At 44.1% G+C, this 27933-nt stretch overlaps 1 protein-coding gene across 2 annotated transcripts in view; it reads left to right on the top strand.

The window, feature by feature from the left end:
• The first annotated feature begins 1516 nt into the window (after positions 1 to 1516).
• LOC125326907 (neuroblast differentiation-associated protein AHNAK-like) overlaps positions 1517 to 27933 on the top strand; it is a 69404-nt gene continuing 42987 nt past the window's right edge. Inside the window, exon 1 of one of the 2 annotated variants that reach the window (XM_048305542.1) lies at positions 1517 to 1613. In XM_048305542.1, coding sequence (XP_048161499.1) covers positions 1532 to 1613 — 82 coding nt within the window. In that variant the 5' untranslated portion in view covers positions 1517 to 1531. Of the gene's footprint in view, positions 1614 to 22422; positions 22547 to 27933 lie in introns of those variants that run through there. The other variant, XM_048305541.1, reaches the window with a different exon arrangement.

Here is a 27933-nt window from a genome sequence, read left to right on the forward strand (position 1 = left end):
CATTATCAGAAAAGCAACAGTGGCATTAAAGGGAGGAGGAAGAAAACAGCCTAGGAAAGCTTTGCCATGAATGATCATTAAATGATGTCAAGCAAGCTATAAACAGTCTCAGGAAAAAGCTAAATAACAAAACTTTTTTTGTCTCCGTCCCTTCCCTTTTGTGTCCTCTCTTAATCCAGAGCAACCTTAGCAAAACAGCACAAGAATAGCTGGGCTCCACCTAATTTGGACTAAGGATAAGTCACCTCCTCCCTACCCTATTTCTAGTTCTTTGCTTGACTTGTGTCATGTTTGTCTCTTGCACTCTGATCTCTGGTACGTGCCACAGCAGGAGAAGTAGGGAAAGGAGAGATGTTAACCTTTTCCTTGAGAAGCAAAACATGACTGGCGTGAGGGGGAACACAGTGCCTTTTCTTGGCCACTGAATTGGGCAAGCAGAGAAAAAACTGCCATTTGCATGTCTCTATCCTGATTTCCAAAGGGGAAAAATTCATAAAGGAGAATATGCTTCTCACCACCATCAATCCTGCAATTAAACTGAACTTTAGCAAAATATTTGCTGGGTTATGTAATAGAGGCGGATTACAACAGGCTGCCACATGGCTGGAAGCTGCAGTTTTAACCCCTGGACAAACTGCCTTGTGGTAGGTAAAGATAAGTGGCATCATGGAGCTGTAAAAATAGTCAAGCTCAGACAAACCTTTAAAATACAGTTTGATGGTCCATCTGATAGAACATTTCCAAATATCTAAGGCTGCTTTTCTTCCTGATTTTCTTGGCTATACATGGCCTTTCTGTCTTTCTCCTACCTCTCCCTCTGAGCAGTCTCAGAGCAGTTCCTCCCATTCCCCAGGTGCCTCTTTTTCAGACTTCCCACTCTTTACGGCTGCTGAGGATGCCCTGGAGATGTTCCCTTGCGCCAACGAGTTTGTGGTGTCATCCTTTCTACCCCTCCTGCAACTGCAGGTGTTGATGGTTTCCCCTCTGTTACCTTAACCCAGTGATCTGTGCCAGGATCAGGAGCAAAGATGTGGCAGTTTTGGCTGCAGGGCACTGCAGAAACCAAGGTACAAACCCTACAGTGGTACTGGCCCCAAGCCACGGTGTCTTCCCTGATGTTCTCTATATCAGCTGGATGTACCTGCCACTGGCAGAGACCACCTTCCTTACTCAGCACACCTTCAGCCCAGGCTTTAAAGTCTCTCTACATCAGACCAACTATTATTTGGGCAGCACTTAAAAACTGGAGAAGCTGAGCATTCTAGCTAACTAGCTGAGCCAGAAAGGCACAAAGGATGTTTGAAACAGAAGAGAAAACAAACAAAGCCTTGGCGAGCACTCCAAGGCGAGGCAGACTGGCTGCAATTTGCTGCTCAACACGCAGAGAGGCTCCTCAGGAGGGCTCCCAGAGACATGGGAGACAGGAGCACCCTTTGGGAAGACCTTGCAGTGACGGGCTCACATGATGTGAGGCGGGGTTTGGAGCCAAAGCCGCCCTGCTGGCCCCACCCTGGGACCTGGGCCAGCATGAATGACCCAAAGCACCTCAACCGTCACTGCAGGGACAGCTGTCAGCTGGGACACTGGGACCAAAACCTGCCCATGGCTTCCAGGTAGGACCTCGCTTCTTGCAGCACATCTTGTTGCTTTGCCTCCTCTGCCTTGCTGCTGATGTGCAGGAGAAGAGGCACCTGGTGGCCTCAAGAAGATGTAGTTTCTGGCTTCTTTGAGCACACACCACATCAAGACTTTCTACCTGTGTTGTAAGTTTCTCCTCTCTCTTTTCCCCGGCTGCCGGGGTTTGAAAATCTTGTTGGATGTGTGCTAGATGTGACCTGATTTTATTCCCTTTTTGCCTCATATTGCTCTCATGACAAGCAGAGAAAAGTAGGATACCCCCTATCCTGACAGAGCAACCAACGTACTGCTGGGGCATGTGCATTTGCTTTCTTTACAAATGCCTACAAAATAGAGAGTGGCAAGGAGCTTCTTGAAATGGTTATGCATCATTGAATGTACTGGCACCCACCCAGACCCCCAGATGGGAGAAGACGAGTTTTTTCTAAGCCCTTCCCACATTCTTGTGCAAATAGAGAGGATGAATGATCACCATCCCCAGTGCCAGACAGTTTTCTGGGCCAAATTCACACACAAGTGTAGGAAAGCCAAGGGGAACTAAAACTGGTGAAGCTCTCTCTTCCTTCCGCTTCTTGCAGTGACTGTGTTTCGTATGCTCAAATCCTTCTGGGATTGCTTAGACTGACTTTGCGTAATTATTTTCATCCTTGGATTAAACAGGCCAAATATGTAAGCTGGATCTCAGCTTGCTGAGATCTTACTTTACACCATATTTTGTCCCTCTGGCATATATATTACACAGCAGCAGATTGCATTTAAGTAGTTTTTTCAGAATAAAAGTCTGTCTTTGCTTGAGGGTGTCAATTTTCTCATAATTCTTGCTGTTTTGTCTTGTATGGATACTTCAAAGGATCATGGAAAGGTCCTAAACCAGGCATCTATCCATACTGGCTTTCAGCACACTCAGTCTGACTGACACCTCTCCAGATTTGGAGCATGCACAGATTTCTCAGCCTAGAGGTTAGGGGGAAGGTGTGACTTGATGCAAAAGCCTGTAACTACATCCTTATTTCTACCAGCTATGCTTGTCCTTCATTACTTGTGATCACTGATGAGCTGGGCAAACTCATGGATGTGCCTAAACCACAGGGATAGCCCTGTTTTCAGAATGAGCACACAATGGCGCTTTTTGAAATAAAAACCAGAAGGATGCAAAGGGCTATGGGATCCCCAGGCAGGAGCAGTGGCTTTGAAATCAGCTTTTAGCTGCCTTGTGAGGTGCCAGCAGGTACAGGAGAAAGAGTGGCCATTCAGTGTGTCATGCTATGAGAAGTCCTGAGTCCATCCTATGCAGAGGGACAAAGTATTTATGCATTATGAAACATTCAGTGTGTTCCATCTGTCACCAGGTCAGGGTCAGCAGGTACAGCCAAAATTAAAAGCAGCATTTTTGATGTGCACTGCCTCTCTTTCTGCTGGCAAAGCGCCACTTCGACAAAGCTTAAATCTTTCATGAGTGAAAATTATTTGCTCAGCAGTCAGAGATTTCCAGGCTTTCCAGGGAAATAACAATAGCTTTGAAATCACCAGCTGTGGGTTTCTGTGTATTGATCAGTCATTGAACATTTGGGGTCTAAAATAGGAATTGTGTTGTTTGGTCATCACTGGAGACACCTTGGGTAAAAATCTTACCACCCAATTACTTCATCTACTATTAAGAGATGCTCAAAATCTTCCTCTAGGCTCTTCCCCATGAACTTGTGTGCTAGAGGATTTGTGAAATGCTGTTGTGGTGGGCAGAAAATGCACGAGGGGCAAATCCTAGCTACACTCCTGAGAGGATTGTTTCCCACTAGACCCATCATTCCAACACTCCCTTCCTCTTTGTTCCACACATTAAATTACAGCTTCTTCTGTATTGCTGGCATCTGCCTCCAAGAGCCCTGGAGGCTTCCACCATGCTTCTTGTTCAGTCCAGGTGAAGATGTGCTCTCCTTGGCTGAGCCTTGGATGGGTCGAACATGTACCTAATCTTAATCCCTACAGCCTGCCATAATTCCTGCCTGCTGTTCTCCTCTCTCCACCTCTACCATCTGCAGGACTGATCCCAAGCAGAGGCTGATGTTCTGCCACCCTCTCCCGCCCCAAGGGATGGGTGTTCCTGGTAAGGACATGTTCTGTCCAGAAACAGTGAAGTTTTAAGGAGTGAACAAGCAGGGCCACTGAACTGAGAAAATACTGCCATAGCTGGGAAAGAAGGGCTGCTTCAGGCCCCTGTCTGTCTCATGTTGGCTCTATCTGAAGTGCATACCCAGTGTTCTCTGCATCTTGGCCCTGGCACTGTTCTGCTCTGCCCAGTTCCTGGTCACTTTGTTCTCCATAAACTGTTTCTCAGTATTAATGGGTGGCCTTGCTGGAAGGCTGTAGCTAACATCTGTCAGGGCATCTTTCCTTTTTGCAGCTCCCTGGATGACAACTGTGGGCCTTGAGCTGCAGATTCCCAAACCTGTTCTGGTTCGTAGGCACCCCAAGGGTGTTCTGCAGTGCTGCTCTGTTGTAACTTGTTCCCTTCTTAAAAGCCAAAATCTCCTTGAGATTAAAAAAGTATAAACTAAGAAAATGAAAGATTAATGCTGTACCTGAAACTAATCTCTTTCTCAAGATGTCTTCTAAGGTCTCACTCCTTCTCCTCTGTGCAGTTAGTGAGGACCAATTCATCCATGTTCTCACTCCTTTGTCTCACAACCCTTGGTCCTGCACTCTCCAAGTTTACTGGAGAGTCAGGTGGGTGCTACAAACTACAGATAAACCTTTGAAGCTGTTGCTTGCATCTGCACTTTCCCTCCCGCCTCCAAATCAGTGCAGGGAGTTTGATTTGCAGCTTGGTTGAGATTTAGGCATTTCTGAGGCTGTAAATAAAACTCTGTGTGTGATATCCAGGTCATCTGGATTTGCTGATTTTGCGCTGGGCTCACGCTGCTGTTGAAAAGTGAATTGGCTGCCCTGCCTCATCTCTTCCTGAGTATCATGACTCACACTAGAAAACTCCTCTTGGGTTTCTAATAGCTTTATTATGGGATATGCACATGCAACATCTTTGTGATGGTCTCAGAGTTTGTGAGATGTGGCCAGATTTTCACAGAGACCACACACAATATGTTAATAAAACTGACTAATTGGGCATTTGGGATGTTTCACTCCTTCATTCCTTCACCAGTTTTAAAGTTTCAGTTTGATGCTTGGGGACTTCCTGTCACCTCCAAGGGCTTTTGGTTTTCTGTGGTGCATGATCAGTTTGGAGATGGTTGATGGGTCCTTCATTTCTCATCAAAGGATCTGTAAGAAAGGAATAAAGTTCAAAATCCAGGAGAGGAAATTAATTTTTTTCCCAAGAGAAAAAAAAAAAGCCATTTCTCTTTGAGTGAGAATTTTATATCTGAGTATAAACTGTGTTTAATTTGGTTTTCCCTGTTGAAATTTCCCTGTTCAGCAGACTGATGAGAGAAACTTTTCAGCAAGAAGTGAGAGAATAATCAAAAAAAGCCAATCTGCAGCTTTTCTGCTGTGTTTCCTTGGTAAAATGGACTATAAAAATATTCTAATGCAGAGAAAGAATAGTCCTAGGCCACAGCATTATGGATGTGTTTCCAGAATTAGTGTTGGAGCTGAAAATGATGGAAGCAAGGAGAGCAGAAAGCTGTTTCTGAGGGGGTCATGGTGGAAAAGCTGAGCACCCTTCTGCAATGTGCCCAGCCTTTCCAGCTCCTCCTGCAGTTCTGCAGGAAGCAAGGTGGTGGTGTTCATGTTTCTCACTGAACTCCCCAATGAGAAGGGCTCAGAAAAGAGAGTGAACGAGAAACCCTCTGAACCCAGCATAACTGCAGATGAGAGGGAATACAAACCAAATCAAATCTGCTTTAATTGCTGTTAGACTGAGTTTGTGTGCTAAGCAAAATCTGCTCTGTCCCCTTATCTGCCTGCTCACAGGAGAAGAACAGAGTTCCACCTCCTCTGCCATCTGTGGGGCTGAAAGGCACCTGGGGAAGCAGACACGGTGAAGGCTCACCCATGGTGCATGCGCTGTGCCCAGGCATTTTTGAGGACCGAGAGGAAGACAAATGTTGCTGTAAATGAGATAAATTATTAGACACTGTGGTTGTACTTAATTCTACAGAACTACAGGCCTACACCCAGTGAGGCCCGTTTTCCACACAGCATGAATCACTTGCTCGGTTTTGTGCTCACTAGTTTCACGTTTTAGTTTTCCATTCCTCTGGCTTTCCTCAAGCGGGTGGATAATGGATCGTTTATAATCCATCAACAATATCAGAGCGCACGGCCACGGCTGCGCTCCGTGTAAGCCCTTCAGACAGTTCACAGAGCACCAATGCCTGTCGTGCAGAGCCACATCCTATTTTCACAAAGAAAGCAGGAGGGAATGCCAGCCTGGCAACTTCTCCCCTCTGCCACCCGAAACAGCACTCAGGAGCTGAGTCATGCAGGGAGCCCGGAGTAATGGGTGATTCCTTTAACACAGGGACAATACTCAGCTGTGCTAACAATTACAGATGGAAATGGGCTCCAGGCAGTAGTTTATCACAAGACACTCTGAGCCCTTTCATTGCCCTAAGTAAAAGAAAAAGGCAGCCCGAGGACTAACCCCGGGCTGTTTAGCCATGTCGCTGCAGGACCTGTGCTGTCACACTCAGCATCCTTCTCATTCATGGATGCTGCTTAAAGGATAAGTTGCTTCTCTTCTTGCATCCAAAAATCTTCATTAAGGACTAACAAATCAGACTTGAGCAGGTGATGCTTGCAGTTCTGCTTTTCTATTTCTCTATCACACCTTTTCCTCTGTCATGTATATGTTGAATATTTGGAAAGGGAATAGTTTCCTGAAACCAGGATTTTGAGTTTGGAGATATGTAGGGCCAGTGCTGCTTAACAGAACCACTCTCTACATAGGAAGCCATCAGCACAAGGTGATGAGTCATGTGTCTGTTCAGTGTGAAATTGGAAGCCTTCACAGAGCTGCTTGTGAGGTGTCACATGTGTTTGTTTCCTGAGTCACTCTTATTACTCAGAATCATGGGCTGGGATGTGGCAAGAGCCCAGTCCAGGCAGGATCCTGCAGCTGCCAGAGGGGCTTGGAGGGAGTTCAGGACCATGTGAGGAGGAAGGATCACCCAAGTGATACCAAGAGGAGCACTACAGCCTCCATTCGAGTTCCTTGAGCAAGAACTGAACAGCGGCTAAAAAATACATTTTAGAAATTCCCTAGAAATTTAGAAGCTAACTTCTGTCTTAACCATTCATCCACAGGAATACTCATTTCAAATAAAGAAACTTCTAAGGACACTTTCCCCCATATTTTAAAAAGAAAGGTGTTTAAACAATGCTAACATAATTAAGCTGACCAAGCATGAGGTAGAAAAGAGCAGAGCTAAATCCCTTCTTCCGTTTATTTTGCTGTTGTATTTTGTCACTGGTCAATCCAGGTACTTCTTGGGATTCTTTTAATCGATAACATAACTTCTTATTTGAAACAAGACAAATAAAAAGCTAAACTATCAGTTATTCCTGATTTAGCTTTCCAAATCCTTTCATGAACACTGTATAAAAATCTTTAAGATTCAGTTCTTCTCCTACTCCCCAAATACATTCAATACCTTTTTAAAGGAAAAATAAAACTAAAATACTTTTATTTATAAGCAAAGAAAGACTGAAAACACAAGCATTTGTGTGATAACAGATTGTGGAAGAACAGGACTCACTGCTGGCAGTGTTCAGTTTGCTGTGATCTCAGAATAAATGCTCTTCTCTGCTCCTGACCCATTTTGGGCTCTTTCTTCTCAGCCTACATTTATAGGGTTTGCATCAGCAACTGAGAGCAGTTCTGCTGTCAAAACTCCACAATATATATAATGTCTCCCTTTAAAAAAATATGAGCTATTCTCTCTCACTTCATTGATTCCTATCTATTGGCAACTGCAGCCAGAACCAACATAGCACCATGTGCTGTGCAAGACTGAACAGTGACCTTGTTTACCATTAGCATCACTGAAAATTAGGAGGAATTAATTATTACACGCTGGGTTTCTTCATCTGACCAAGTGGTTGGCAGCTGAACTCAAAGGCACCAGTGCAGTGGTGTGGAAAGGTCTCTTTCTGTGTGTCACCGGTAGCAGGGCTCCTTCCTCCACTTCACACACAAATGCTACCCCACAGCTGAGGGCTTCAACAGAACCCAACTGAATCCTGTTCACACCTTTCAAGCTGATTTTCTCTACCAGGAGCATCAATCAGTGTTTAAATGCAATTTCTGGATGTGTATCGAGGAGTCCACAAGTTTCAGCAATATTTTACCCTTCTCTGGCACAGTGAAAAAGACAACATGAAGTATTTCTCACCCCTGACTGAGGCTGATTCCTGTTGTTTCCTCTGCTGTTCAGCGGGAGAAAGTCAGGAATGAAGCATTAAAGGGCTCAACATTGCCTCCATTAAAAGTCACAGGCAATACTACAGCTGATCTCAGTGACAGTAAATGGGATGAAAAGGCCTGAAACCAAAACATACATATGCCAAGACCCTTAAAGCCCAAAGATTTAATTCCAGCTATAGGAATTGCACAAGATAAAGCCAATGGCATCACAAATGCATTGTGGAGGCATTTTCTTACTCCCTCTTGGCTGCTGTTTCCCACAGTTTTCCTTTCTGGGTGCCTTGGGGTGACTCTATCCCCTATCACTGCTCTATGCCCAGAAATTAATTGAACTGGCACCAGCGAGCCAGTTCAGCTGAGTAAGCTGGAATGCAGAAGTCAGATAACTGTGCTGATTATCTGATTTTATTTACCCTGTACTTCTGGCTTTCCCCTTTCCAAGGGAAGGCTTTTTTGTGATGGGATGTAGGGCTTTGAGGTGAATTTCATGTTGTTGGAAAAGCAGTCTTAGCTCTGTGAGGAAGCAGGAGACTTCAAAACCCCAGATGGAATTAACCTAATGTATTTCCATCTCTCACTGATGTTGTTTACACAGCGCAAGCCAGTCCAGAGTGGTGAATGGTATATTTAAAACGAGGTCCTCTAACATTCGCATCCGCCCCGTCACTCAGCTTAACAGATACTTGATACCAATCAAGTGACTCACTTCGTTAAGAAATAAACCCTGCTGTGCTGCTGACATCGTACGGCAAACACTGAGCCCCATTGTCATCTGCTGAGTCCTTTCTCTGTCCCAGCCCACGCCCTGAAGATGCACACCGAGTCTCAGGCACAGCAGCAGCACTGACCCAGTTTTTCCATGGTGGTGTGTGCCAGCCACGGACACACAGCAACCCCTGTGTGTGTGAAACACCCTCCCTGAATCCCCAGACTCCCTCTGTGCCCCTGCAACGGAGGGGCAAAACAGGGTGAGCATTCATCATCTGGAGGAAAACAGTTTATTTTATTAGCAAGACAGGAGCTGGTGCTTTCTTGATCCCAGTTTGAGGGAGTTTTTCCCTCCTCCTGTTTTTCCCATTCACCTGGGTTTCTTGCTTGCTGTCAAAGGCAGTATCTGCCAGCTCCTGCCCACCAAGCAGGACCCAGAAACAGCTGCACGTAATCCAGTAACAGGTGGTATTCCAGGTTGGTGTGAGGGCTTAGGTTAAAACACTATCAAAAAAGAAGTAACTGTAAGAAATGTCTCCCCGTGCCCAGAGGCACTGCCAGCAAACAGCCCTTTCCTCAGTGGGGCTGCGTGGGCACAGCCAGGTCCCCAGGTCCCTCCCATCGCCGAGAGCAGGTTTCATCGGGACCCCGAAGCCAGAAGAAAGGGATTATTTCAGTGCAGTTACCAGTTACTCCTTCGACAAATGTACTAATCACTGGTGGCTCGCTAAATGCCATGGAAACCCCAGGGCACATCGTGAGATCATCTGCCAGGACTCTTTTATTTTAAGATCTTTGTTTAAGAACTTTTCTTAAGGCTTTGGAGAGAAAAACAACAAGGGAGGGTTCACTGAGAAGCATTTCCACAGCTGGAATGTCGTAAGCCACACGAGCACCCACAAAAAACAAGAGTTTATGCCACTCCGTACCGGGACGGGTAAAAAGCAAAAGGGAAAAAACCCCAACCTTTAGTGAAGCATCTGAAATGTGTTTTGCTACAGCAGATGAAAACTTCTGCTTTTTTCAATGGCATCTGAGCTACTGCATTTGATAATTATACTTGGCTTTTATTGATGTCTGCTTTTTATATGAGATCTTTTAAAATTATTTTATATGATACCACATCGGTGGCAACATCCTTAAGCTTTCAATTTGATAGGAAAAAAGTGTCTCGATCAAATATAACAAACGTCACACAGATGCTTAAACGTACTTCAGAAATATTTTACTCAGTAAATGATTGAAAATGGAGAGTTTGTGAATGTTGTATTCATACTTTGACAGTCCCTAGGGCGTTTTTCCCCCTGGATTTCGAAACAAGAAAACTTACTGACTTCGTGATATCCAGAAGTACCAGAATTGTGGAAAGAAAAGTGCTTAAGGCAACCTAATGACATTGCCGAAAGAGAAACAGTTTGTTACAAACAAGTTTTTTTCAGGTGCTTGAGTATTACCACCTAGTACAAACAGGTTATTCACGGGTAATTAACACCTATCTTTCCAGCTGGAAGAGATGTTTTTGTTTTCTTCCTGCCGGCTATTTGTCACTAATATTCACTTTTCAGGGAGGAGCCCAGGTCTGCTTTTCATACAACGTCACAGATTTTAAAATGGTAAAATAATAAAGGTCCACGGTCAGCCAGCTCTGAATTCCAGTTGGGCGGGGAACTGAAAACAGCAGAGAGCAGGGAACGAGATGGCTATAGGGAACATGGAGTAAATATTAATTTTTAATTAAAGCCCTCCAGAGCACAGTCTGGAGATGGATGTCCAGCAGCAGCAGTGGAGGAAGGTGCTGATGGTGAGGTGACCCCTCAGGACAGGACGTGTGAAGAGTTCTGCAGGCCGTGGCTTTGTTTCCCTCTTCTCTGAATGATTTAATATGCAACAGGCAGGGCAGGAAGGCAGCAGCTCCATGAGTGCCGTGGGTTTTGTATGAGCCTTGCTAATTATAGCAGTTTTCCCCCAGGTCCGTGGCCATGGCTGCGTTGCCCCTTGCTCTGGCTGGCTCCTGTTTTTCTGGTTCGTTCTGTCCAAGCTATTTTGGCTGCAGAAGGTCAATGCAAGCACTCTCAGGGCCAGTGGAAATGCATTTGGGGGACAAAGGGAGGTGGAGTATATGCCCGAGGACAAAATAGAAGAAACTGTGCAGAGTGAATTAGTTTCCTTTTCCTTGTCCTCCTGTTAGTGGAAGGATTGCTCTTTGAAATGTCTCATTTTGTTTCATTTCTAAATAATGCTTTCTCTGTTGCTGGTGGGGTTTTTGTTTATGCTGGTTGCAGATCTGCATTTTTAGCTTCCTTTTTTTTTCCTTCACCAACAATATTAACCACTAAAATGAAAAAAAAAAAAATTTTAGCCATCCTGAAAGAGAATATTTGAATTTCTGAAAAGAGACAACTCCTCCCCAGGTTTGTTTGGGTTATTTTGCCTTGAGTTTGGATTTTACTACTCCAGACCTGGATACCTGGAGTTGACATTTATTTATCTTCACAAAGGAGAAACCTCCTTCTATACAAAATATTATCAGTTGCATCTTGGTGTCAGTGCAGCACGCAGGTAGTGCTAGTAGAACTTGCCAAGGGCAGGTAGACACTGGAGCCTCTTTTGAGTAAATTCTCAGATGAAAAGACCAATCTATTTGGAGGACAGACTTCAGTTAGGTTACAAGATACATGAATGACACCCATTCACTTTTTTGGGGGGGAACTCATCTGAATTGACTAACTTCAGAATGAGGTCTTTGAGTCCAACTGGGAGGCTTCTTAAAAGAGGCAGTGATGGAACCTCATTTCCATACCTGGCTCTCTCTCTGTTTGTGAGGTTGCATGTCTACCTGCAAATGGAAGAGTTTTATGCAAAAAAATGTTGAAGCAAATCAATCAAATTAATGGCTTATGTATTGCAAAAGAGAAGAAATTCAGAGGAAGTTTGTGTGGGTGGCTTAAATACCTTTTTAGTTCAAATGAACTGACTGTGAAATAGATAAATATATGCATTCCTGTGTCGTAACAAAATGCAGTCAGGGGAGACAAAGCATGGGAGATGTCTGTAAATTGGTGATTAATGTTACATTTTTCTTCCTCTGGGCTTGAACTGAGAGTTGGTGGCCAGATGCCTCCACCCATTCATTCCTCTCATTGCCAGTCTGATGTTCGGTTCCATCCACTCTTCTACATCTTGAGTTCATACTGTTGTTTTCTCTCCCTTCCTTTTTATTTCTCTAATGGTTCCTTCTCTTGGCAGCACATTTCTCTTTAAGCTGGAGGTCCTCAGTTTTTTAACTCCTTTCTGAATTGTGCAGACAAGTTTGCTTTCTTATCTGGTCTTCTCTGCAACCCAGTCTTATCTACTTATGGAGATTTGTGGCTTCATATTTTTCCCCCAAACACCTGAAGATTTGTAACTGCTAAAAAGGAAAAAGAATAGAAATGATCACCCTTGCATCCTCCACACAGGAATTCGTGTTCCAGAGCATGCATTACTATAATCTCATGGAACATGTTGTCTCTCTCACTTTGGGCCAAAGAAAACACAAGAACATTCCCGTTGTTTTTCATCTCATTTCTCAATTACTACTAAAGCAGCACACCCTTATGCGTAAGTCTACCATGAGTCCATGCACAGGTCAGGATGTGAATAGCACTAGTAAAAGAAAGCTTGTGTCATTCAACTGTTTGTTTGCAGCCTTACCTGTGAACAGAGTAGAGAAAACAACGTTGTAACACAGGGAAGCTGGGAAATGGGGTTAGATGTGGGGTAGAGAAATGTGAGATACAATGGTGCTCCCTGGCAAGGCAGTAGAGCAGAGAAGAATATTTTTTAATATTGCTGCAGCATAACTCAAATAGCTTTATCTTTTAATGTTTAGATGTCTGTCAGGAAGAGTAAACACAAAGGCTGTTTGGAGTATTCTCACTGAATATTGGAATCACTTGGTGAATTGGGAAATTATCAGTCTGATAGCATTTTTTCAATAGTTCAGCAGACAAACAGTGGATTTGATAAATATTTAAAAATGAACCAAGTGAGCATTATGAATTCCTGTCAGTCAAATAATGTTGAAATAATTTGACAGTCCCAGAACAGCACCATATTGGTTGACAAGAGGGGAGGTTTTAGGCTTGAAGTTGTGTGGGGATAAATCTCTGACACAGCAGTTGTCTTCACAGGAGTCACAGCAGCAGGGCAGTGCTCAGACATCCAGCCTTACACCTTCAGTTCCGAGATGAAGCTGGAAAAACCAGTGACAGTGAATGTAGATTTCCCAATACCATGAAAACTAACAGAGTCTTTTCTTCCAGGTTTATGGACAAACAGTTGTCTTCTCTCATCTTAGCCAGGGTTTTGTCTCATGTGGGCTTTAAAAATTCTTAAAAGATCAAAACAACACCCATCCATATATTCAGCAAAGACAGCTGAAATGTAGCACTGAGTGGGGATGGAGCACACTGCAGCTGCTGCCACCCCACAGCCTGTGCCCTGCTGGAGTGCTGCTGCTGGCACCACTCGTGCTGGAGGTAGGAGCCAGATTTCTGCATCCAAATGAACTGTCCCCACATCAATCCACGTTGTAGGCCGAGCTTCTTGTTTTGCATGTCTGTTTCTAAAAATATATGTTGTTTGTCAGGATGTTGTAAGACAGCTCAGAAAGGCTGGACCTCCTAAAGACAGTGCATGGAAATAGGGATGGCAGCAGAGCAAGCCTGAGCTAGCTCTTAGCAAGGTCTTGCTCCCATTCTCAGACATCTCAGTTTACTTTACTGCTGTTGACTGCACTTCAGGAAACCTTCATTGCTTCTGGCCACCTCCATCCCTGAGCCAGCTGCGGGACATCTTGCTTGAAACACAGAATCATAGAATGGTTTGGGTTGGAAGGGACCTCAAAGACCATCTTGTTCCAACTCCTTGCCATGGGCAGGGACACCTTCCACTAGATCAGGTTGCTCCAAGCCCCATCCTGCCTGGCCTTGAACACTTCTATGTGCCACTTTCTCACTTCCCCTGTGCTGACACTGTCCCATTGTCTCTTCTTCCTCCTTCCCAGCATTTCCTCCCTGCAGTGGCCACAGCCAACCTCTGCTTTTAATTCTTGATGTGGATGCCACACTCACAGGAAGATAGAGGTTGCATGTGAACTGCATACTGCTTCACAACATATTTATATTAATTATATATGATTATATACATAGTATGTAATCACACATTATATGTGATTATATATTATTTATTTTTACAGATATACAATATAATCATATAGTAAATAGACAAAATTTCTGAAGTATTATTCAGTTCATGTGCTGAAAAACTGTTTATTAATTAAATAAAATTATATACAGTATTTCTAAATTATGTGATCTTCTGTAATTAATATATAATGTATAATTAGATGTAGTAATATACATTAATTGCACAAGTTAAAGAATTGGCTGTAGTACAGAATAAGGACTGTGGTTCTCTTAAGACCCAGTTTTCATAAAATGCCTGTGTTGAGCACCCATATAGGATGGAATCAGAGCTATACACTCAGTTTTCCCTCTATATTTTCAAAAGCCCTTTGTGGAAACCATGTGCACATGTTCTAAACCTGGGTCCAGAAACCCAACATCTGCAGAATTTCAGGTATCAAAATCTGTTCAGAGCCAACAGCATAACAATCTGCAGCACAGCATCTGCCTCGACGTGAAACGAGGCTGCTCTGTAAACACAGGGGTTTTCCTTCTCTTTTGGCTGGAGTGTTTTTTACCTGCTCTGGGATGTTGGCAAAGCAGCTGAAGCAATTGCAGGACACTCCCAGGGCTGCTTATATGTTGTTTGTATTTTGCACCCTCTCTCACCTCACCCCAATTTGACAGAATGCAAACCAGTAGCCAAATCCTTCTGTGAAACACGGAAACCCGGGCTGAAATCTGCTGCTGTGATTTTTTTAAAGCTTCAGGGGGGAGGAGTCAAAGGATCGGTGGAATTCCCGGGAGAGGGAGGAATCAGCTGTATTAGAAATTTCTTTCCTTTACATGGGGTGGAGAAATAGAAACAGGTGAGAGGAGGGGCTGGGAATTTTCATAAATCCACTTCTGCTGGCGCTAAGCAGCTTCCCTCAAGTGTAGAATATCAGGACAGGATGAAGGCAGCGCTAAGCACTGGCACTCCCACCCTGAGAGCCACCATAGTGCTTCACTTGGTGTAAGAATTGTCAGCTCAGCATTCAGGGGGTTTTCGGAAAGAATCAAACAGCTGACTAAAAGTGACAAGGAAAAAGGAACCTAGAGAGGACCTTGGAACAGCCCTGAAGCCCGTTTGAACCACGGTGTTGCGACAGGCTGACAGAGTGCGTCCTGCGTGTGTGCATGCTTGCATGAGAATTTACTAATCCATACAACGTTAATTACCCAGTTATGTCCTGAAGCAAGGCTGGGAATGAATTTCAGGAAAAGAGATGTTTGTTTTGCGCGGGCGCCCACATCCCATATACTTTCAGTCCCGCGGAAATTGCCCCGCATCTCCACCCTGCGAGCGCCCTGCAGCTGTAGGCAGCGAGCTGGGAGAAGACACGGAGCTCACGGAAACCCCCGTGCCCCCATTCCTCAGCGTCCCCCAACATGGAAAGCCTGACCAGCAACAAGCCCGGGGTCTATCCCCTGCTCCTGCCTCAGCTGAAGCCGTACAGCTGTTGCCTGAGCAGAGAAAGGGATTGGGTTTCACAGGCTGTGTAATCTGCGACAGTGCTCTTTGGCTTGGGGATAGCAACGAGCCTCACCCAGGCTTAGCCATCCCCTTTCTGCCCGTGAGGAACGCCCCGGTCGACATAGAAGGAAAATTGTTTGCTGAATTTCTGCACAGCCCTCCTTCCAATTGCTGGAGAGAGAGGGGGAGTGAGAAAGAGAGAGAGTTTGAGGCAGGCTCTGCACTGGTGTTCTGGGCTATTTCAACTTCAGGGCAACTTTAGAGAACTTCAGTTATTTTTGGTAAGTTTTTTTCTTAAAACCCAAACGTCTCTCTCTCTTTCTTTCTTTCTTTGAAATCTCTGATGCAGATTGCAAAAGTTTACAGTAGATGATGGGCTTTAAAAATGCAGAGAGGTGTGGGCGTGAGCATTTTGCGTCCTTTGGTACAGAAACCGGACTTTCCAATTGTAAGAACATAATGTTCCCAGCTGCTGTACTTGATAAGCGAAACCTGAAGATGTTGTGTGTAAATGATACTGCTGGGGGAGAGTATGCCCAGGGCTTCAACCAAGGTGCATCCCACCTGGTGTAAAGCTCTGCCTCTTTCTTGAGTATGGGAAGAGGTGAGATCCGGGATGAACAAATGTGTTCACCCTGATAAAAAGTTTCTGATCCACGTTTTTACGCAGGGGGTTTCAACCCTCTAAGCCTCCCAAAGCTTTCAGAGGGATGTTGGTTCTTAGTGTATACACACCCCTCCATTCAGTAATCTCTATTACAGATCACGCATGTTGTTTTTCTTACTTCCTCTGTCTGTATACTTAACCCATCGGGACGATCTCAAAGATAGTGAAACTCTTTTGTAGTGCAAAGAGCCAGTTCCAATTGTTGCAATGAATTGCAGGGTGCAAAGAGCAAGTTTCTTACAGTGAGGCTGGTTTCTGATGAATATGAGCTTTCTGTTACTTGTTCTTCCCCTAGATATGTCTGGATTTTTATAGTATCTCTGCTCCTATAAGAGGAATACTATTTTTGTGGATATTATATCTAAATAGATACCATTCGAAACATATATATATATATATCTCATATAATATACTGACTTGGCACTAGGACCTCTGAATGTTCATGGAATTTGAGACTAAGGTTAACCTTGAAGCATTTAAAAAGCAGATCCATAACCTTGTCAGTAGAAGTTGGATCCTGGAAGTGCTCACTGCAAGGCTGCTGAGGCTAGTTCATAAAGTGCTGGGAAATATGCAGGGTAAAATTATTCTGTCCACCTGTCTAGGTTCTGTGCCCCATCCATGTATCCTGCTATCTTTCTGAAGATGTGAATACAGATGGACAGAAGTAGAATTTATAACTGTAACCACCTGTAGAGAAAATGAAAAGTCTGTTTTCTCAAAGCCTCAATAGAAAAGAGAGAAAACATTACTCATGTGAGAGAAAAGACCAAAACTCATTGTTAAAACAAAAATAACCATTATTCTTTATAATTTATGACACAAGAAACACAGAAGTTTGGAAGGTAACTTGTAAGAGATACAGTACTTAGCTTATGATCATCTGTTGCACGCGTGAGGGAAAAGGTCTAAGTATTGCCTCACTCTTTCTTTTACTATAACAAAGAAAAACTACACAAAATTTTGCAGATCCAAGCAAATTAGAACTAAAGCAGCTAACAAGAGCCAATTTACTTCCAAAATCTATCCTAATGCAGGTCAAAAATCCAGCTTAAAAAAGTTTCAGCTGTTTAACAGCATGAGAAAACCTGTAACATCTCAGGATTTATTGGGTTTTATTAGCTATGTTTAAAAATGATAAGTGTGACTGGAACCCTTAATTGCAGAAAGTCTATAACAATGGAGTTAACAATAACTCTTCAGCAATAAACTGAAAACTATAAATCTGCGCCAGGCGCTCCGCAGTGCTGACATGCTCCATGATGGCTGTCGCTTTTCTGTGCAAGCATGTAGATTTGTTAGCTAAAACTGCATTTTACTATCTTTGGTGTGGCACTCTCGTAAAGTAAACTCTACTATTAGATTATGAGGCTTGTGTAAATCTCTGACTGAAGTCAGTTTGACTCTAGTCAGTGCTCATAAGCAATCCATCGGGGATGGCTGCCTTCCAACCTCCTCTGCAGCGGGTGTTAATGTCTTTTCAGTCGGACGGGGCAGCGGTAACTTCTGGCAGTGGCTCGCCAGGGGTTTGGAGATGGCACGTATTCCCTGCTTTTAATTGTCTTGGACGCTCAATCTGTATTCACAAAACTATGAGGTCAACGTGCCTCTATTCGCTTTTGGCTGTACTTGAAGCTCATCACTGAAACAAAATCCAACAGTCTGTAATGCATGGTTATGGGAAGAGCTGCAATCTGAGTTAACCTCCCGCTGACTTCAGGGGGTTCAGTGCCCCCTGCTTGGACACACCTTTCTGCAGGAAGCCACACCATGAAACTCACAGGCACTTCATTTAATGTTGTCACTGTGAGTGGAGGGAGCATCAGGGTCTTACTGGGATGTCATGCCTTACATGAAGCCACAGGAATGTATATTCCCTTGGTTTGAACCTCCAGATATACACAGAGCTTTGGGTTGTCTTTTTTCCTCAAGTTTTCTACTTGGGCAAAGAAGTCAGTTCATCCTATGCAAATGTGGAACACTGAGTGATTAGAGTAAGATTTTTTACAGGATTCCTCACATTCAGAGACCTAAACAATGAGAATATAAGGCAGTGTATTGGAAAGGTATGAACGCTTATAATCTAAGTAAATGTTTGAGTAAATAGATTCAATCAATTTTTTTACATCTAACTATTTTTGCATACCATAATGTCGCTTACATTAGGGAACAGCAAAATATGCCCTGAAAAAACCCAGGGTTTTCACCTTTGGAGAAGCACCTCACTGTGTTACTGGGCTCTGTATTGCAGGTTCAATCTGAACCAGTAAGGCTGTGAAAGGCCTCGCCAGTAACCTTGTTTGGAGCGAGGAGGGGACCTGGCCCTCTGCATCAGCACAGGCAGACCCAGCAAGGGCGAGCACTTGCTCTCAGGCAGTTTGCCACGTCCCTGACCCCCAGTGCACCAACAAACTGCTTTCCTGACAACACCAGCTATCAACTGCTGCCTTGTTGCTTCCCTGAGGCATAACTTCCAGTGTGCCCAGCAGGCTTTTCCCTCCACAGCCAAGTGGTGGAGCAGCGCTGAGCGAGGTAGGGGGTTCAGCTCCCAATGGAGCCAAGAGTAAACCTGACCAAAACTAGTTTGCCATCTCTCCACATGCTACAGAAATCAAGGCAACATCCTTGTGGCAAGAAAGGTCCTTTGCATAACCCGCAGCTGTGCCTAGCCCCAGTGTAGGAGGGTTATGCCTGCTCCAACGAAAATTTGCTAAATCAACGTGTTTGCTCATCTCACTCCGGATTTCAGAGTCAAGGCTGGAATTCATTATTTCATATTGGAAAACAAAACCTCAGGCTAGGAGAGGACCTTTCACATACTAAATACTTCCTACCAACATGTTTGCTTCCTGAAAGGAGACTACAGTTAGCCAAATATCTGAAAGTAACTGCTTAATTATTGCAGAGAATGGGTCTGCAGTTTTCTGTCAAAGACGGGGATGACCAAATGTGTAGTCCAGAGTGACTGAAACAAGTCAAAATATGCTGAGGTTACTATGGCATGTAAGTAATAAATAGGCCAAGATAACTGGTAGAGGACCTATCAGTCAGGGACGGCAGCTCTGCAAGGGAGTGAGTCCCAGGCCACGGTAACAGCCCAAATCCCAGCAAAATTCCATGGAGCAGGAATGCAAGTGCCTGAAGAAGAGCAGGCACCAAGTCCACTTCATCTGCCTAATAAAGATAGCAGTGTCTTCAGGGGGCAGAATTATCTGTTTTTCAGAAACACAAACAAGGAGATAAGGTTTATATGATTTCCAAGCTTGCTGATAAATTCTCAAGACTCCAAAGCTGCAGGAACTGCTCTTCACTGCTGGGCAAATGTTGTTTCTTCTCTGTAGTTAAGAGAGCAAGCACCACTTGATTTTGATAGCAGTGGTTTGTGCCTGACTTTCACAGAATCAGGGGAGCAGCTCTTATCCATGCAGCCCTCTGATTTTAAATACCTTTTACCTGCCCACTGACCTCCCAGTTCTCTCCCTTCGAACAGTGGTGTGTTTGCAGCTTCAGCCAGCCAGCATTGAAAAACAACATTTTCAAGCTGCACATATTTCTTCCCATTTCCACAAGTCCTATCTAAATAGTCTGATAAACTGTTATAGGTATAAAATATTCCACCTTCAGGGCATCCTGAAAGCTCACACATTTTGTTAGTCCAGGCATTCTCACTTTTCCTAGGATTCCCATACTCCATACCAGCCCTAGGAATCAAATGTCATTCAGGTTTCCACAGGTCCTCTCTTCACTTACTTGCTGTGTGGTTTGCTCCAGGTCCTGGACCTCTAACTGTCAGCCAGACACAATGCTCTACTTTTCCCTCAAATAAACACATACAGGAACTTTTCTTTCGCTTGCCTCACATCACTCACTTTTTAATCCAAAGAATTGGCCTTAGCACAATTACTCAGAGGAGCAAATTCCAAAATGTGAATTTTAGCCTAAGAAGAAGAAACTCAAAGGACATGCATGCAGGAGTAAAAATTATTCGAGTTTGGTAGCAAATGGAATAGTAACTTTTCCATGCAGCAGGAATGGCTTTAACTGATGCTTGCATTGTATTCTGAAGGGGAAAAATGGCTTAGTGGGACTAGGCATCAATATCTTTAAAATTAGCTAGAGATCAGCTTTTGATAACCTCAAAGAAGTTAGCAGCTCTCCCTCACATCAGATAAACATCCAAAAGATTGGGTTGGTTTGGGGGTTTTTTGGTGTGATTTTTTTTTTTTTGCTTGAAAAGTGAGCATGGCAGTATTAGGTCAAAGGTTGGACTTGATGATCTGGGAGGTCTTTTCCAAATTTAATTGTTCTGTGATTCTGTGTGTGTGTTTATTGGAAGGTCTGTAAGATGAAGATCTGTAAAACTATCACGAGAAAGTTGGTGGTTTCAGTTGCTGATGTTTCCTGATATGAGCTGAGCTTCCTCTATGCCTGCTTCTAAAATCAGCTGAAAGCAAATAATTTACAAGAACACAAAAATGTCATTAAACATTCCCCAAATACTTTCATATATGTTGGAGCTGATCTGATTTATGCTTCAGTGAAAGGTTGCATTGATTTTCATATGAACTGTGTCCTCACACTCCTTAAGACTGACTTTTTTCACATAAAGGGCTTGATTATGAGAAAAAAATTGTTTGCAGAATGAATAGCTCAGCCAACTCAGTGCCTAAAGAGCGAGTAAGAGCCCATTTTGGAGGCAAACTGGGCATTTTCACATGAAAATTACTACATGCAACACTTGGGTCCATGGTGATGCCTGCTACTCAGGCTTCCCATGAGCAGTGATGGGTAATACGTTCTTAGGTTCTGCTATCAGTCTCCTTTTTGGGGGCATGTCTCAGACTAGAAAATGATTGACCATGTAAGTGGTGTAGAACAGACTTAGAAAGTTATTTTACACACACGTATTTATGAGGGGACATTCCAGTGATCAGCAGAGCTGGATGGAGGCAGGACCCCCACAGATCTGCTACAAAAGGAATAAATTAGTAATGGCACTGTGATCTTACATCTGTATTTGTATTATATGTTCACAGTGGATTTAACCACTACTTCAGTCAGTCTAAAAGCAATCTGTGAATGAAAGGGTTTGGAAAGAGATAGCAGGAGAAATCATGTTCTTCTTCTTTAAATTATCCTTCCTCAGAGATTAAAAAGAAGCTTTTGGATGACTGTACTAGGTTATGCCAGGAAAGCTCATCACAGAGATCAGTGTGTTAACTACGTAATTACAATGTATACATTGCATGCTTCACCAACCACATATATAAACCTTATTTAGTCTAAATAAACCTTAAAGCCCAGAGAATAAGCCTAGCACTTTCAGATAAGCTCAAGGATGAATGTAATCTCTCCTAAATATACCAGCTTTTTTCTTAGAAAGAAAACAGTATGCTCAGTGCATGTGACAACAAATCATCCCTGGGTCTCATGGTGAGGAGATCAGAGCAGCCATCAGGAGTCCCTGAGAAGCCCAAGCAAACTGTCCACAGCGACGTTTTCCTGGGAGCTCTGCCCAGAGCTTCCCCCTCCTTCTCTCCCTTTCTCTCTTTGTCTGCTTTTCTACCGTGGATAAACAGCCCCAGTCCTGCAGAACCCCTCACATCCCAACTACGTGGCCAGCCCTAGGCCATGGGAGCCCTCCCAGGGACCTGGACTATCATTCCCCTCCTGCTGCTGCTGAGCACAGCAGGACTGGGAGCATGGAGGGTGTGTGGGTGCCTGAGGTATCCCTGTTCAGAAGTCAGGCTGCTCAGAGGGTATTGGAAAATACAGCATCCCAGACTGGCAGGATCTCAGCAGCAGTAGGTGGGGGGATCTGGTAGCAAAAAATGTTGTTTGGAGGGCAGCAGTGTTTTGTCATTCTGCAGACAGCATGAACAGGTACATGTGTCAGCACCATTTACTGTACATTAGCAAGAAGATGTCCCAGTCAACCTACAGACTCCAGAGCACCTTGTCACACAAATTCAGAAATGACTCTCTCTCGATTAGAAAAATGCTGCGGTCCCTCTGTCAGCACAGAACCGTGGCTCTTCCAGGAGAACAGTGCCTGGTGCAGCGGTAGGGAAGGCTGTGGCAGGCAGATGGCAGAGCAGATGGGTGATGCTTCTGCAGGTTGGGTGTTTGCAGGCAGGCAGATGCTGCCCAGCGCGATGCTGGCGGGGGCATTCGGGGCACTCAGCACTGCAGGTGGTCTGGAGCCAAGAGGGTGAAGTACCTGAGTCTGATTGGATGTGGATCATACTTGATGGCATGGCTTGGGTAGGAAAACCTGTGAAAAAAAACCTGATTTCTTATTTTCAGTTTTTAGAGCTTTTTTTCCCGAAGAAAAGTTTGAATTCATACGGCACCCATGAAGGAAGATTGCGGCAGGCCCACCTTGAAGTCCTTTGCAGCTGGTATCTCTGGGATCAGCTTGCTTGGCAGAGGCAGTGTTGAGGGAAGATACCTTGGCAAAAAGACAGGTATGGGAGCTGGGGAGCCCACTGCACACCCCACTACCACAGCCTGCTCCCTCAGTAAGGCTGCCTAAAGGTGCCTGCAAACCCTCGGGATGCAGTTGATGGAGTCAAAGACAACCCCAGAGCAGGGATGGAAGCAAATGGCATGGAAAGAAAACCAGTGATTTTGGATTATTTTTCAAGGGAAGGGCACTGAGAGAGCAGCCATCAGGGCCACACAGAGACACATCCAGCCACAGGCCAGTCAAAACCAGTGTGGGTGAGACAACCTCATGCAGCAAAACTCCCTCCTTGCCCCTGTGGGCAACCACAGCATCTTCCAGCCAGGGGAAACACCTTGTAGGAGTTGTATCAGATGCTGGTGCCACAGAACTGTGTTGCACATCAGCAACAAGATGCACCACAATGTATTTGGGGTATTCCTGCTGACCACTGCCCCCACCATTCTCAGCTGCGCTTCATTAATTTATTTGCCCTCCTGTGTGTCTGGGGCTTATTGCTGGTTCATGTTCAGTCCCTGCCTGATCTGAAAGATGGGGATTGGAGTCAGCAGATCTCCACCCTGGCATTTGATAGGGAAGCGTCACTTTTGCAATGATCCCCCAAGTTGTGACATGCACTGAAAACTGGTCCTCTGCCAGCAGTCCTCTGTGCAGGGAGCTGTAGCTAAGCTCAGGTCCTGCATGAACACCTCTCCACTACCACACTGTTATTTCATGGCCTGGGCTGACAAAAGTCAGGCCCCCGGACAGCACACACAGATACAGCCAATGGGTCCAGGGCTTTCATTTGCCCCAGAGCAAAGGGACAAGACCTATAAAAAAACATTATGAATGTCTCCCCTCCCCACAAATCCTCCTCTTTCAAATGCCCAGTAAGGGATGTAGAGGGAGGGAAAACCATCATCCTCTAATCCAGAACAGGAGCTGGCTCTCATACCAGCACAAACAGACCAAGCCAACTCCTCCACTAACTCTATTCTTGCGAGGAGACAGAGATGGACTGCGATAAGGTTTTGGCTCTCGGACACACTTGGAACCATGGGGAAGGCCAGTCAGAGCCTGTGCATTCAGGGGAAGGGAGCTGGGACTTGCTAAATAGGCACTGACAGATTGCAGCAAGGAGCAATGTCCTTGACCTGGCTGCAGTGGCTCTGAGGAGCAGGAGTGAGAGCTTCCTGCTTCACAGAAACTTTGCCGACAGCAGTGTCTCTGGCATGAACACAGGCTCAAATCTGTAAAACTTACTATTTTTGCACAAAAATGGCACAACCCAGCCACCTTTGTCAAGACCTATTCTTGTCATTTATTGCTGCTGCAGTCTGAGGGCAGGTTAAAGTCCCCACCGTGTTAAGTGATACAGTCTCCTGCCCAGGTACACCTCGGAGGATTTAGAAGCTTTGTGTCAAGCAAGTTGAGCAAAATGGAGGTGACAGTAATGAGGAAATAGCAGAAACAGTTCTACAGAGAGAGAAGGAAGGCTTTTCTGGGCTGCATTTTTGTCTATTTCATTGTCTAGAAGATCTCAGAAAATCTCAATCATAATAAAGCCCTGTTGGCTGGAGCAAAGCTGTGGATGCAGTTATCCAGCATGTGTGACCATGCAGAGTGCTCATGGTGGAGGCACATAATACCAGAGCATCTAAGAAGAGCTCTGTGACCTTGCTGTGTACAGGATCTCCAGCTGCTGTTCTGCAGAAGAGCAGAGGCCTCTGACAGGAGACCTGAATGCAAAATCTGGAGGGCATTTGTTTTCCAGTCAAGAGAAATGAGGTTGTTAAGTGTTTTAGGCAACCTGCAGCTGCTAAAGTTTTTGTTCCCACTGTCATGCCTCTTGAGTATTTGGGTGAGTGGAGGATACAACATGAAATGCTGCATTTCTTTTTAACTTCTGTCCAGCTCCTTCAGTAGGCAGAGCAGCACGTTGGAGAGTTATAGCAACAGCAGCACAATGCCTACAATCCCAGCTGGATTTGTATGATGACAGGTAGGAAAAATGGAATGGCATTCACCTTGAGGGCGAGAAAACAGGCAAGTAAGTGTTTAACTGCTCAGAGACATGGACTTACCTTGGGCTGACAGCAGTAAGGACATTTTGCTGACAGGACATGATGTATTCCATGGAAATGAGATGTACATTGCTTTTGGAAAATATATGAACAAGGCCTACCACACAGACACCATAGACAGCTTAATGAGAAAATTTTAAATATTTGGACATTCTGTTCATAAAATAAATTGATGGAAAATTAATGTTAATTGGCTATCAGTCTTTTGCCAGACCTGAGTGGGTTCAATTAAAGAAACATCCTGACAGGCTTTCGTACCTTTCAACAGAATAAAAAGGTGTAGAGGCTTGTTTTAAATTTATACTTACAAAAAGCATGTTGTAGCTTTTTTTTTTTTTTTTAATAGTAGTAAATCAGTTTATTTACTGCTTGGTTAAGTTGCTGTCATGGTTTAACCCCAGATGTCAGCTCAGCCCCACAGAGCTATTCACTCACTCCCTCCCTCAGTGGCATGGAGAGAGAATAGGAAAAGTCAGAAAACGCATGGGCTGAGACAAGAACAGTTTAATAGGTAAAACAAAATCCACATACACACAAGCAAAGCAAAACAACGAATTAATTCACTGCTTCCCATTGGCAGGCAAGTATTCAGCCATCCCCAGGAAATCAGGACTCCATCAGAGGCACTGGGGAAGATAAACGTCATGACTCTGAATGTGTCCTGCCCGTTGTTCTTCTTTCCCCAGCTTTATATGCTGAGCAGATGCCATATGCTCTGGAATATCCTTTGGGTCAGTTGTGGTCAGCTGTCCCAGCTGTGTCCCCTCCCAGCTCCTTGTGCACCGTCAGTCTGCTCAACGGTGGGGTGCTGTGAGGAGCAGAAAAAGCCTTGACTCTGTGGAAGGAAGCACTGCTCAGCAATAACAAAAACATCCCTGAATTATCAACAGTGTTTCCAGCACAAATCCAAAACACAGCCCCATACCAGCTACTATGAAAAAAAGTTAACTCCACCCCAGCCAAAACCAGCACAGTTACAAAAATTGCATTTTTGTAATTAGTGGTTCTTTGCAAAGTCATGAAATATATATATATGTATACACAATGCATATCTATATAAAAGTAGTATGTGCTTAAATGAGTTTTGCACTGATAGGCTACTTGGCAAAGAAATCACTTCTAGTTGTCCATTAGGGCTGGATTCAATAGAAATGTTGGCTGACTTTACCGCAAGCCTTGGAAACCATCGGAGTATTCAAGGCTTAGGCAGTCAGATGCCTGCTTTAATTTCTATTGACAAAGGAAAAGGAGGGATGAGTAAATGTGAGACATTTCCTTCCAGCATTGAGCTAAGAGAGGCAGCATGGTGCAGGGAGGAGGTGGAATCCAGGACATCTGGGTTGTATTTATTGCTGGCTCTGCTGCCAACTTGCTTTGTGACTTTGAGCAAGTAATTTTTTTTCACTTTGCTATCTTATTTTCTGCAAGGTAGGGAGAGCTCACCTGGTTTCACATGGTGCTTTGGGCAGATGGACTTCACCTTGGTGATCATGACCAAGATGCTGCAATTGCCAAGCTGGCAGATTCATACGTGCTAGGCAGTGCTGTCTGTGTGATAGAGGGTGCCAGGGGTAGCTGTGCCTTTTGAAAGCCCAAAGAGAAAGATGCTCATGAAGTAGCACCCTGCCTGCATAAACATGTGTCCATAAGGACCAGTAACCAGTCAGAAAGTACCCATCAGAAAGTAATTTGGAGCTGAAGTTGGGTTGGCAACCTCTACCTATGTTCTCCTATTTCATTTTCTACAGCACTCCCAGGAAAGAGCTACTGCTTTGGGGCTAAATCACAGAGAATGGGATAGCTATTTTGAAATGGTCTCTGTATGTGTGCTTCCAAAGCTGTTTCCAGGTTATCAGTGTGGAGGAAAGAAGCCTGGCAGCTTCCTTTTTTTCTTTTTTGTAAGATGCATTTTCTGCCAAATGTGAAGAACTGATAAGTCATGTGGAAGCAAAGAGAAAGTCATATATGGCCCTCTGCATATCATCAGCTCTGTAGCCCAGCAGTGATACTTAGGCTATAGCTGGAAAATTTCAGCTTCTCTCTTATTTGCCTTTGTTTCTCACTTTATACAACACTGGTGTCTTAGTGCCACTTGCTGTATCCATCAATGGAACTCATGGCTAATCTAAAAAAGACTTGCGGTTTTTTCTCAAAATATTTACTCTTACAAGGATGCAGGTGTGATTGCTGTGAGCAGTGATGTGTGCTCTGCTGGATTTTGCAAGATGAAATCAAAGCTGAGCTCAACCCATACCACAGTCTGAATTACAAGATTAATGCAATGTAACATGCCTTGTATCAGCTTCAATGAGGCCAATGGATGTTTTGCTTGAGTAGGCACAGAATGAAATCTCAATACTTCAGGATTTCATCCTGTGGCATGACCAGCAGGTACCATGTAAGTCCTATTGACTTCTGTAAGCTTCCATTTATGGCTGTGTCCTGATGATCCTACTGATGGGTCAAGATGTCTTTCATGAAACCTCTTGGAAAAACCTGGAACACGAGAGCTTGGACAGACCTATCTCTCCATGAAGTTGCACATGAACTCAAGACTCTGTTAAGCATCATATAGATGATGGAAGAACTTGCCAGGAATTGTGATAATCATGTGCCTTTATGCACTGTACAAATCTGAGAATAAAGATGCAATATGTAGTCCGGAGGCAGAGTGATTAATATCAATAGAAGACATTGATGGAGACTGATCTGATCTACACAACCTACTGTAATATTCCCTTTCTTTTTTTTAATCTATGAAAGAAAAAGGTTTTTAAGAATAACAGGGTAACAAGAGTATAAATTTTGCCTGACATAATGTAGCTTTGTTGTAAACTGTCCTAGTTTAGGTGTCACTTCAACTGCATTGATTTTCTCTCCTCTGCAGGGTATATAATGTATTCTTCTTCTCACAGTAACATATTTGGCAATTTGAATTAGTCAATTGAACTGGGGTGCAAGACACCTGGGTTCAACCTCTGACTGGGTGGGTAATGCAGTCACATCACCTCTCTGTCTCTGCCTCCCCCTCTGTCCAGCACCCTCCCCTTTGGCTCTGTTAGTTTAACAGAAAGCCCTTTGGGGCCAGCATTGTTCTCCATTGTGTATTTGTACAGCATAATGAGGTGTCAGTCTTGGGACAGGCTCTTGGAAACTATTAAAGCATAAATGGTAAAAGAAATTAATTAAGTGAATACCCATGTCCTAGGTGTCAAGGCACAGTGCAAAAATTATCTCCAGTAAAGTGGTCTGAGGGCTTTAAAGTGTGATACAAAGCTTCTCCAGATTTGAGAGGCTTAAATCCATCTCTTAACATACAGCC

The sequence above is a fragment of the Corvus hawaiiensis genome, chromosome 6 (assembly GCF_020740725.1).
Source record: "Corvus hawaiiensis isolate bCorHaw1 chromosome 6, bCorHaw1.pri.cur, whole genome shotgun sequence".
Taxonomy (NCBI): Eukaryota; Metazoa; Chordata; class Aves; order Passeriformes; family Corvidae; genus Corvus; species Corvus hawaiiensis.